Source organism: Acinonyx jubatus, chromosome B2 (genome assembly GCF_027475565.1).
Source record: "Acinonyx jubatus isolate Ajub_Pintada_27869175 chromosome B2, VMU_Ajub_asm_v1.0, whole genome shotgun sequence".
Classification (NCBI taxonomy): Eukaryota; Metazoa; Chordata; class Mammalia; order Carnivora; family Felidae; genus Acinonyx; species Acinonyx jubatus.
The window spans coordinates 115737484-115749763 of record NC_069385.1 but is presented as its reverse complement, the minus strand read 5'-3'; the positions used below and the strand labels follow the sequence as shown (position 1 = coordinate 115749763).

At 39.3% G+C, this 12280-nt stretch overlaps 1 protein-coding gene across 1 annotated transcript in view; it reads right to left on the bottom strand.

The window, feature by feature from the left end:
- The window catches only part of SRPK1 (SRSF protein kinase 1), a 79418-nt gene that overhangs the window by 13246 nt on the left and 53892 nt on the right, over positions 1–12280 (bottom strand). The window contains 7 exon segments of the mRNA XM_027057900.2: positions 94–201; positions 6977–7077; positions 7447–7866; positions 8243–8456; positions 8883–8908; positions 10428–10593; positions 11449–11555. Of these exon segments, the coding sequence (XP_026913701.1) occupies positions 94–201; positions 6977–7077; positions 7447–7866; positions 8243–8456; positions 8883–8908; positions 10428–10593; positions 11449–11555 (1142 nt within the window).

Below are 12280 nucleotides of genomic sequence, written 5' to 3'. Positions count from 1 at the left end.
ACGTAACATAATGTCACGTAACGTACCGTATCAGCTATCACATACCACATAACAGAGCTACCACATAACAAGGTCAAGGGGAAAAAACATTACCATGCATGCCGTGCTCCAAATGTCTGCAGGGGTATTATAGCCAGATCCTATCAGAACTTCCAACGAGCGATACTGCCTTGTTTGAATATCTTCAGTGAAATGCTTGTGCTGAGTAAATGGAGAAAGAAACAGTATTTTAAAATTCAGTTACTCTAAAAAGTAACACGTCACAATTACTTAATGGAGATTAAAATAAATTCTCTGAAGTTTTCCCTCAAACCAGTTTTCATTTAGCTAGTTTAAGATACCATTTTTAAAAATTAGTTAATTTATTCTTTTTTTTTTTTAATTTTTTTTTTCAACGTTTATTTTTGGGACAGAGACAGACAGAGCATGAATGGGGGAGGGGCATAGAGAGAGGGAGACACAGAATCGGAAACAGGCTCCAGGCTCTGAGCCATCAGCCCAGAGCCTGACGCGGGGCTCAAACTCACGGACCGCGAGATCGTGACCTGGCTGAAGTCGGACGCTGAAGCGACTGCGCCACCCAGGCGCCCCTTAGTTAATTTATTCTTGAGAGAGAGAGAGCGCGCACAAGCAGAGGAGGGGCAGAGAGAGAGGGAGACAGAGAACCCTAAGCAGGCTCCATGCTGTCAGTGCAGAGTCTGACGTGGGGCTAGAACTCAGGAACCTCTGAGATCATGACCTGAGCCAATATCAAGAGACAGACTCTTAACCAACGAAGCCACCAGGAGCACCAAGTTTCTTAAGGTTATCATTTTGATGCTATTACTTCCAAACAGTACCTTGGTTTAACACACCATCCACATCAAATTATTTTTGCAAACATGGAGTCTAACCTTAATATAGATGCACGGATGGGGGAGTAACAATGGCTTCTTAAGAAATGGAAAACGATTACCCCCAACAAAAATTAAATTGTTCATTTGTCTAAAGTTAGTAAGTACTTGAACAAATAAATGACACCAACATAGGGTCAATTCAAACCTTCCTTGCCATGCACTCATTATGAAGAAATAAGACATTAGACTTCAATTTTCAAGAATCTTATAAGCACCATCTATAAAGAACTCTTGCCCTCAATTCTCCTCTGTCCCCCTCACTCCTCCACAAAACCCAAACATGATTCTTGGGGGGACCATGAAACAGGGACCATGGCAAGCACTATGAGAATGCAATCAGCAAAACAACTGGAGTTTCTTTAACACATTAAATTGTATAGGAAGGGAAAACCTCTGAAGTAAAAGCAATTTAAGAGACATAGTACTCAATTTTGTATCCATGGATTTTATTTGGATCCTGTTACAAACAAAACGAAAAGGATGTTCCCAAGGTAACTAGCAAAACTGACAGAATACTTGATACTGGTGTGACCATGGTGTCATGGTTACCTGAAAGAATCATCTTTTGGAAAGCTGTATTTATGAAAGAACATAAGATACCTGGGATATAGTTCGAAATAATCTCGAGTGGGTGGCAGAGTGGGTATATAGATGAAAGAGGACTGGCAATGACTTGATAGCTGCTGGGTGATATTAGCGTCAGGACACCGGATTTCACTGTTCTATTCTCTCTACTTTGGTATAGGTGTGAAGTTGGCCGTAATAAAAAATATTGCAGGAAGCAGCAGCTTAGAATGATTTGTACACACAAAACAAAATTCAGATAATATTAAAACATGAAACAACAAAGTGTGGAAGACGATTCTCCAATCCTACTGCAATTCAAAAACGAGGAAGGGCACTTGTGAAGAGGAGAAATTAGGCAGATGAAGTTTCAGACAGAAAACCAGTATTGACTAGAGCTCCAAAGGGACTAAGATTGACCAAAAGACCGAAAGACCTGCACTCCGGGTAGAGAGAGGATCACCAATAAAGGCACAGAAAGACATCTGCTGAAGCCAACGGCTAATTTGCTAGGTTAGAGTTTGGATTTCATCTGGCACCACTGTGTGTTAGCGCACAAGAGAGTAAGAAGACTGTAAGAACACTGACAGGACACCTAAGGACACCATTGCTTCTGGCTGGTGGCCAGATTTAGGCTTAGTAATGAAAATCACTGGTTGTGGAAATAGGAGAGGGAAAAGTAAACCCAAGGATGGCCACAGAAAAGAATAAGCAGAACTCAAAAATTCAGTGGCTATGTGTGAGAGACAGTAAGGAAGAGCCAAAAGGAACTTATTAGTGGCAGAGGGACAGCTGTCTGCTGACGAAAACAAGATGGAGAGACTTTGGGAAGTGGTTTTAGAAGAAGACAATGGGTTCAGAGACGGAGTTTGAAGTGGGATGTACTGCAGGCAACTGCGATGCTGTAATTTATAAGACACATTTATATTTGGTCATTCATGTGTACTGGTGATTCAAAATGTATTTCTCATATACATTTGGTCTTCATCCACTCTTCTCGGCTCACAACTCCCCAAATTCTTGGAATTTCCTGAGCAGTAAGAGTAATAGCATATTTGTTATATATGGTCTCTTGTCCTCAGTTCCAGAAAACACTTCAGAGCTGTAGAGGTAAAATGGGTGTCTTATTATTCATAAGAAGCCCCTTTCCACTGCAATTGAGTTTATGTTAATGAGCTGACTTTTGGAGAGCACCTAAGGATGGGGGCTGGTTGCTAGAGGAACTGACCATGAATAGAGGGAATCCTACCCTCTGATTTCTGGGGGGGGGGGGGGGGGGGGGGGGAGAGGGGCTAGAGACTAAACAATCACCAATGGTCAATGAGTTAATCAATCATGTCTATGTAATGAAGCTTCCTCCAAAAGGAGGGGTGGGTTTGGGGAGATTCCACTCTGGGGAACCAGAATGCTTCCATATGTACTGGGGCAGGCCCCAAGCTGAGGACACAAGCATCTATGCATCTCTTTTCCTCTGGTTGTTATATCCTTTGTAATAAACCGGTAATGTAGTGAAGTAAATGTTTTTTCTGAGCTCTGTCAGCCATTCTAGCAAGTCAGTCAAACCCAAGGAGGGGGCTGAGGGAACCTCTCATCTATAGCCAGTTGGTCAGAAGTACAGGTAACAACCAGGACAGGACTTGTGACCGGCATCCTGACTTGGAGGGGCTGGTTAAGCTTCCAATTTGTAGCCGGTTGGTCAGAAGCACAGGTAACTTGGGCTTGCAAGTGGCATCTGAAGTGGAAGGAGGTCTTGTGGGACTGAGCGCTTTACCTGTGGAATCTCATTGATCTCCTCCTGGTAGTGTCAGAATTGAGTTGAATTCTCAGCCTGGTGCCCCAAGAATTGCTTGGTATGGGAAAGCCTTTACACACACATGCATTTTAGGATTGGGTCCAGTGAGACATTTAGAAAAATGGACATGCTGCTCAATGGACTTGTCTTTTACTCCTTGTGCCTCATTAGTGCCTTAAAAAGATGGTGTAAATGATAAATGAGGTCAAGAATCAAGTGGATCAAATACAAACACATATCCACTCACTCCTAAAACTCCACTTAGTAGAGAATCCAGCGTTAATTTTTATCTATTTGTTAAAAAAATTCTCTTTAATGTTTACTTTTGAGAGAGACACACACACAGAGTGTGAGCAGGGGAGGGGCAGAGAGAGGGAGACACAGACTCCAAAGCAGGTTCCAGGCTTTGAGCTGTCGGCACAGAGCCTGACGCGGGGCTCGAACTCACAAACTGCGAGATCATGACCTGGGCCGAAGTCAGATGCCCAACTGACTGAGCCACCCAGGTGCCCCTCCAGTGTTAATTTTTAAAGCATAAACTGACAGAGAGAATGGCAAAGAAGTTAGAGCGATAAAACTTACAAGATGGAACAGATCATTGGTAAATGTCTTTCTTAGTGGATCCAAGAAAACAGAATAAGCTGCAGGTGAAAGCTGAGAAGCGCTGTGATGTATATCCCCTCAAGGCTCAGAGTTGGGCAGTATTAGGTGGGATTTAAACCAGAAACACTGCTTTAAAACATCCTTTAAACAAATAGGGCTCCAGGGGTACCTTTGGTGGCTCAGTTGGTTAATCGACTTCAGCTCCGGTCATGATCTCGCAGTTCATGAGTTTGAGCCCCATAATGGGGCTCTGTGCTAACAGCTCGGAGCCTGGAGCCTGCTTCACATTGTGTCTCCCTCTCTGTCTGCCCCTCCCCTGCTCACACACTCACTCTCTTTCTCTCTCTCTCTCTCTCTCAAAAAACAAAACAAAACAAAATAAAAACATTAAAAAAAATTTAAAGAAACAGGGCTCCAGAGCACAGGGCATAGTGCAATCTAACAGCCCCTTCCCTGGCCAGACAGATCATTTGGAGGTTTTCTCTAAATGGGTAAAATGGGGTCTCTGGAAGATGCTCCACACAGCTGAGGAGAGAGCACCATTCTGAAAACAAGGAAATTAAGTGATTGTGTAACTGCATGTTGAACCCCCCATTTTCCTGCAGAAAGAAGGCAACAGACAACACACAGGAAGAAGAAAATGTCAATAATAGGATAATAAACTGTATCCTCTAACAGATAATCAGAGAACCAAGAACTCTTGAAAAGTAAAAATATAATCGGAGAAATAAGAAAAAATAAAGCTTACAATAACTAGTCGAGAAATCTCCCAGAAAATAAAGCAAAAAGAAAATGACAGAAAATAGGAGAGAAAGGTACGACAGGACCTGCCTAGGAGGTCTAACATTTGAATAAGATTTCAGAGCTAGAGAAGAGAGACCAAGGAGAAGAAAAGACAGACTGTAGACAGACAAAACCAAAGAACTAGAGTTTCAATATGAAAAGTACATACCAAGTTCTTAGTATAAAAACAGACCCAGCACAACAGTGTGAAATAACGACCCTACAGACTTTCACAGGGAAAAAGGTTTCATACAAGGGATCAAGAATTAGAATGGTGTTAGTCTTCAGCAGCAACTAGTCCTGGAACTAGAAGATAATGGAGCAAGACAAACATTCCAAGGGAAAATTATGTTCAACCTAAAACTTCACATGCAGCCAACTGACTGTGAAAGCAGGAGAGACACTAGCAAACATACAAGGTTTCCCCTCCCAGTTTCACACACCCTTTCTTAGGAAGCCACTGCAAGTTGCATGTACTCCCCAAACAAAATGAAACAAAACCCACAAACAAATAAAAACTAAAAACCAAAAAGACGGAGTAAACCAAGAAAGATCAGTGAGGGGTGCCTGGCTTGCTCAGTCAGTAGAGTATTAATCTCAAGGAGGTGAGTTTGAGCCCCACATTGTATATGGATCCTACTTAAAAAAAAGATTGGAGAGACAGAAAGTAGGGGATACAGAAAGAGAGTAATAATGATCTCCCGGATGATGGTGAAAAGAAATCCAAATGACACTAATGCAGCAGGCCTACAAGGCAATCCAACAGGTGAACACAGATGAAGTCTCCAGGTTCCAAGCTAGAGCTCTTCAGCAAGAAGTTGAAAGAGTGCCTGAGGTATCTGTATGCATTAAAGTATATGTATTTATACCACTGGGTGGAAGTGTGGGGCAATAAGTAGTGCAAAGATGACTAGGCAAATGAAACACAGTGTTAGGCAGAAAGGGAAAAGGAATCAGTATAATTTATGCTTGACAGATCTCGCGGTTCGTGAGTTCGAGCCCGGTGTCGGGCTCTGTGCTGACAGCTCAGAGCCTCGAGCCTGCTTCAGATTCTGTGTCTCACTCTCTCTCTGCCCCTTCCCTGCTCATGCTGTCTCTGTCTGTCTCAAAAATAAAAACAAATTTTTTTAAAAATTAAAAAAATAAAAATAAAACCTTAAAAAAAAAAAAAACCCTTAAAAACAAACAAACAAAAAACCCAACATGACACTATATACACCAAAACCCCTTTAAGGGATGCCTGGGTGGCTCAGTCATTTAAGCATCTGACTCTGGCACAGGTCATGATCTCACGGTTTGTTAGTTCTTAGTTTGAGCCCCACATCACGTGAGCTCAAGTCCTGCTCTGGGCTCCATACTCTCTCTGTCTTTCCCCCTCTCTCTGTACCTCATGGGATTCTCTCTCCCTCCTTCCCTCTCAAAACTAAATAAACTAATTAATTAAAAATTAAAAAAAACAAAAACAAAACACTCTTTAAAAAAGAGCCCCAACTTTGACTTAGCAATTTTATGTGTGGCACACAACCTAAGGACAACCACAAAAAGATTGAAGAGCGAAGATGCTCACCACAAAGAGCTATCAAAAATGTGTAGAAAACTACAGTACATTAGGGAAAACTACACAACCAACTGAATTTGATGCAAATATCTGGTTAACAAAGAAAAGTGTCCAAAATATGTTAGGTGCATTCAAAGGTTACAATTAATAAGTTAGATGCCAATTTTGAAAATAAGGGGGAAGTATGAACATAAGGGTTGTGAGTCTGAAAGTGGGTAAAAATTCAGATAAAACAAGATTGGCCAGTAGTGAACATTACTGAATCGGGGTGACAGGTACCTGGAGTGGGAGTGGAGACTGTTTTATTATACCATTCTCTCTACTTTGTAAATATATTTGAACTTTTCCGTAATAAAAGGTTAAGAAGAAAGTGAAAAAATATGCACCAAAATGTTAACTGGCAACCTGGGTACAGAACTACAGATATTTTCTTCCTTAGCACAATTAAAGTCCAAATTCTCATTCACTCATAGTCACTATTCAAAATAGTCTAGTCAAGGCTATTCAAAACATAGCATTAAGGAGGCACCTGGGTGGCTCAGTCGATTAAGAGTCCAACTTTGGCTCAGGTCATGATCTCACGGTTCGTGAGTTCAAGCCCCATGTCAGGCTCTGGGCTGACACTGAGAGCTCAGAGCCTGGAGCCTGCTTTGGATTCTGTGTCTCCCTCTGTCTCTGCCCCTCTCCCGCTCATACTCTGTTTTTCTCTCTCTCAAAAATAAACATTAAAAAAAAAAATTCAAATAAACAACACACAGCACTAAGAGAAGTTTAACTTACCACCCAGCAGGCATTTCCAAGATCGGCAATTTTCACCTGGAGCTTTTCTGCATTTTTTGGCTCAAGGGGATTAACAAGAAAATTTCCAGCAGTGGATTTTCCTATAGACAATAGGCATCATAAGTAACACTGGTTAGTGAACACAGAAATACCCAAAGACTAATAAAACTCTCTGAAGTAATATACTCGGGCCCTTGACTGGCAACCTACACTCTAAATTTTCTAAGATAAAAAAAACAACATCCTCAGTTTATGGAATTAAAACCTACCTCTGCCTTCAGGGCAACAAAATGCTGTGCATCCACTACATTGACCAATACAGTTCAAAATTAGCTAAAAATTTACACACGGAAGGTAACCTGGTTCCTGCCATAAAGCTTTATGCATAAAAACAATGGTACTTTAAGTTCAGAAATTCATGAATATGCTATTCAGGGAAGGGTACTGGGGAAGTATGTTTGCACAGGTACCTTTGTTGTCCAATGGTCCATTTTGTTCTTGTTCTTGCTCATCTTCACAGGGTATCTCTGCCCGAATGCTTTCTTGAAGCTGGCTGATGTCCTGCTCACTGAATGACTGGTCTACATTTGGTGAAGACTGGCACATCATGGTATCTGACACCTTAGAGGTTATAGGTGTACAAGAGTCTGTTTCTTGAGATGTGCTGCTGTCTCCATTTTGGGAGCTTAGGAAACTAGGTTCCTGCTTCAAATTTTGGACATCACAGTCATTAGCATTATGTAGATCCTCTTTAAGCCTCAATGTTTCTTTATTATTGTTCTCAGTATAATTAACGATTTCAATTACTCCATTGCAATTAATCTCTGCTGCACCACCCTCTACACCACGTTCCATATGTGTCTGATCCTGGTTAATGGTACTTGACTCTTCTAAGGAACAAACAGACAAAAAGGATGTATGTGTATGTGTATGAGTGAAAGAACAAAAAAATTTCTCCATAAGATTAAAACGTTTTCTAGAACTTATACAGGGTGACATAAAAACATGACTGAACATCTAAAACCTATTTATGGAAGGACAAAGATCTTCTTATCCTTAGTCAATTGCAAAATGAAGTCTATGTTGCATTTCCATAGAAAAGTCAGAAATTACATTTGAATATTACCTGCCTACCATTTATGAAAGTTCTGTACTCTTACTGTATAAGGACACCCCCAGAGATGTGTTTTATGCATGAAACCACTATATTATAGAACAATGATAAATTAATGTTAAAGTAAATTTTTGTGTATGCTCTATTTATACCAAGTTTTTCTTGGGTCATTTTATTAGGTGGGTTCTCTTTCAAGGGTCTTTCAACAGGACTCTCTGATTCTTCTTGCTTGTTTGGTCTTTTTTGCCCAGGGCCCGACTCTTTCTCCATTTCCTCAATTTCCTGCATTCGCTTCTCTAGTAATTCTGCCTGGCGCTTCTGCTTCTTCTTCAATTTCTTCTTCTTATTCTTTGACATTTTGTCAGCCTGGGCGGAGATTACAAACAGATAAAGCCTTCAGGTGGCTAATCCATTACCCCCAGTTGGAGATAACTGTTAACTTTAATATTTCCTAATTAAATTTCACTCTTTCCCTAACATAGCACTTAAGTTTCTCATTAACGTAAACAATGTGGATACTCTTATGAAACCAAATAAAAACAAAATTAACAATAAATCTTGGTCCTCTGATCAGTCTGTGGGGCTGGCTTACTCTCAGGCACACTCAAGTCCGTAGAAGCCTCACCAGTACAAACTTGTTAAAGATGCATGGGAATTTATTGGAAAAAATTATAGAAGCGCAGGAATATTTTCTTTGTTTTTCAAACTCTAAACAAACCATGATCTCTAACAGAAAAATTCCTACCCACTGCCCACAGATCAGAATTAAACATAGAAACACCTTATACTTACTGGTTTAGGCTGGGGCGCAGTACTGACTGAAAAGAAAAGAAAATCAAGTAAGAATCCTGGTATTTGGCAGGCAACATAAGTTTATGCTGTAAAGGACACTGCTGTTTTAAAGCAACTTTGGTAGAAGTACCATTTTTAAAAAAAATAATGCATATAAAAATAATGCATATAATGCAAACTTAAAATAAGCTTAAATAAATTAAATTCTTCTCCAGATAAAATCCAAGTCCCCATTTCTGGTTTTCCATTATTACTGCTGCAAAAATCTCATTCCCATGTATGTTTAAAATAGAAAATGACAGGCAACTACCTACCCCCTTACCCCCATCCAGGACTCCCATCTCTAATTCTTCCCCTTGGCACTGGTCTGTTTTAAAAGGAGCACAGCACCAAGAGCTAGAGTTATACAGCATGTTATGGATATTAGTTTAGCTTAGGTGGGAGGTAGACTCTTAAAAATTTTTTTGAAAGGGGTACCTGGGTGGCTTAGTCAGTTAAGTGTCCGACTTTGGCTCAGGTCATGGTCTCACGGTTCATGGGTTCGAGCCCCACATCCAGCTCTGTGCTGACTGCTCGGAGCCTGCAGCCTGCTTCAGATTCTGTGTCTCCCTCTCTCTGCCCCTCCCCAGCTCACACTCTGTCTCTCTCTCAAAAATATTATTAAAAAAAAAAAAATTTTTTTTAAGAAGCCACACAAGGTAAAATTTCCCTCTTAACTATTCTTAAGTGTACAGTTCAATAGTGTTAATTATATTCACATTGTTGTGCAATATTACTAGAACTTCTCCATTTTGGAAAAATGAAACTCTATGCCCATCAATTAACTTCTCATTTCCCCCTTCTTTAATCTATCTTTTTAAAGAAAGCCTATGTTAACTGATAATTCAGCTTAAATTTCCTCAAAACTAAAAGTTCCTCAAATATAATAAAACTACTAATATTAAAATCTATACCTCAAATGGCAAAAAATCATCATAATTATAGTCATCATTTAATTAGCACATAATACTGTGTGGCACCCTACTAAATGCTTTCACATGGAACTAATCCCAAGAACTCCTGCCAAGAGGGAAAAGGAAGTCAAGAACTCCCTCAGGGCACCCAAGCCAATGATGAAGCCCAGGACTCAAACCAGGTCTGTCCACTCCAATGCCTAAACTCAAGTTCTTGATAGCAAAGTTATCTTGCCCCTGCACAGATCACTGATCTATAAGCAAGCATGTATTGTCATGGTAAGAGGTAAACACATAAAAAAATGGCCACTGAATCACAAGGGAAAACATTTTAAAACAAGAACATGAATTAGCTTTTAAAGTATACAAAATATCTGTACCTAAAAGACACAATCTCTAGACTTCTTTCTACAGGAGAGTGAAACTGAGAATTAAAGTCTTTTGAAGGCTGAGATTATTTCTTACACATAAATACTTACCATATATTATCGTTAAAGGAATGCGTGGTGCCTTACTTAACTACTGGTAATAGAACAAAACTAGGAATTTCTCTTAACTTCTAATGAGACCAAAGTCCTCAAAGAAAACCTACCCGCAGATCCAGAGGGTGGAGGAGCTCCAGATCGCTGCCACTCTGTTGCTTCTGCAGCCAATCTTCGGATGTACTGCTCATTCACTGACAGCAAGATGTTTTCTGGTTTAATGTCAGTGTGGATGATACGGCACTTGGTGTGTAAATAATCCAGACCCTGTAACACCTGGATGGGAATAGAGCAGTAGACTTGCAAACACAGAATACAAGTCTTTCTGGAGAAGGAAGAAATCACAATACAACATTTAAAAAAATAAAGATATAAAAACAATATGGTAGTTTTCAACAGAGAATAAAGCATTTTTAATAAAGCACAAAGAAACTTCCCCAGAAAGATTACTTGTAAACTATGAACAAAGGTCAGTGTTTATTTATAATAAAAAGTTTCAAGTGTTAAAAAGCTAATTCTATTTGGAGGTATTTAAAGAAGTACATAAAGACCAAGAATAAAAGTCAATATGCCCTTTGAGTGTTAAAATATAGGTGATGAAAGAGATTTAGATATCTCTTAATTCACATTTCCTTGTTGATAAAGAACTGAGGTCTTTTGATTCCTAGTTTGGAGCTCTTTCCACAAAAAACACATTATCCAAACAAATTATTTGCCCCTTGAAGTATTAATATTTGCCTGAGAGTGAACTTCTTTACTATATATTGAGAGTTATTTAAAATATTAGAAAATGCCCTTGAATGTTATATAAAGAGACAGTAATAATTTGACATAGCAATTTTCTATTAATACATAATCAATATTTGCAACCAGAACTTTCAAATTTTCAAAATCAGTCACTGAACACAGCTTGCCCTCTAATGACTATTACAGGAGATGAATCTGGGAGAAATGGGTTATTGCTAAAACATTTAAACACAGAATAAACACCAGGGACTGAATAAAACACTTAATTTTAGTAATTAAAAAAAATCCCTAGTTTTTAAAATAAAAACTCTATTGGATATAGAAAACTCCTGACACTTTAAGAATATAAAACAATCACCACAGAGAAAATACTAAGATACATACTTGTTGAATAATTTTTTTGACACAAGGCAGTGGGAGCCCTTGATAATTGGACTTGATGATCCACTTGAGCAGATGATGCCCTAAAACTTCAAACACCATGCAGATATCTAGGAATTTGTTAAGGAAATAAAAGGAAGCACAAAAGAAGAAAGAAGCAAGATAAAATGTGTCCCATCCCAATGAAATTGTTACTGTATTGTTCTTTTAGTAAAAAAGTTATAGAATATGACTAAAAAAATATCTAGCTGTTAAGATTCTGAATTCCAAAGATTGTTTAATGCTTTAGTTACTCAAAACATCCAAGAAATGGAAAACTCTGGGGGGGGGGGGGGCTGGTTATCGATAAAACTATGCACATTAAAACACTGAGTAGTAAAAGTGAAACACACTAGGCTTAAGTTGTTGCCTTTTCCCTGATGTAAAAACTAATGTCCAGGGTAACAACTTTTACTCTCACAGCCTCAAAGCAAGGAAAAATAACTTCTGCTTTAACTGCAGGAAATAATGTACCAAAACTTAACCTAAAAAAATGTGAATGCCAACAGTTTTTAAAAGTAGGAAACTGACTTGCTTTATGCTCTGTAGTTCACAAAACTAATCTTGATTCTAGTGCCACCGTGTGTTCTCATTACGTACACACATCCCAATCATCACAGCAGGAATAATTCCTTGAGCCAGTAGTGTGCAGGGCACTGCTGGGACTTAGTAGTAAGATGTTGCTACCTTGTACCTCTAGAAGTTTCAACATATGGGAAAGTTGAGCTATACATATGTCATAATGACCTAGTGCCCAGACTCTTCCTTTAAATAAGATACTTTACTGAAGGAAAAC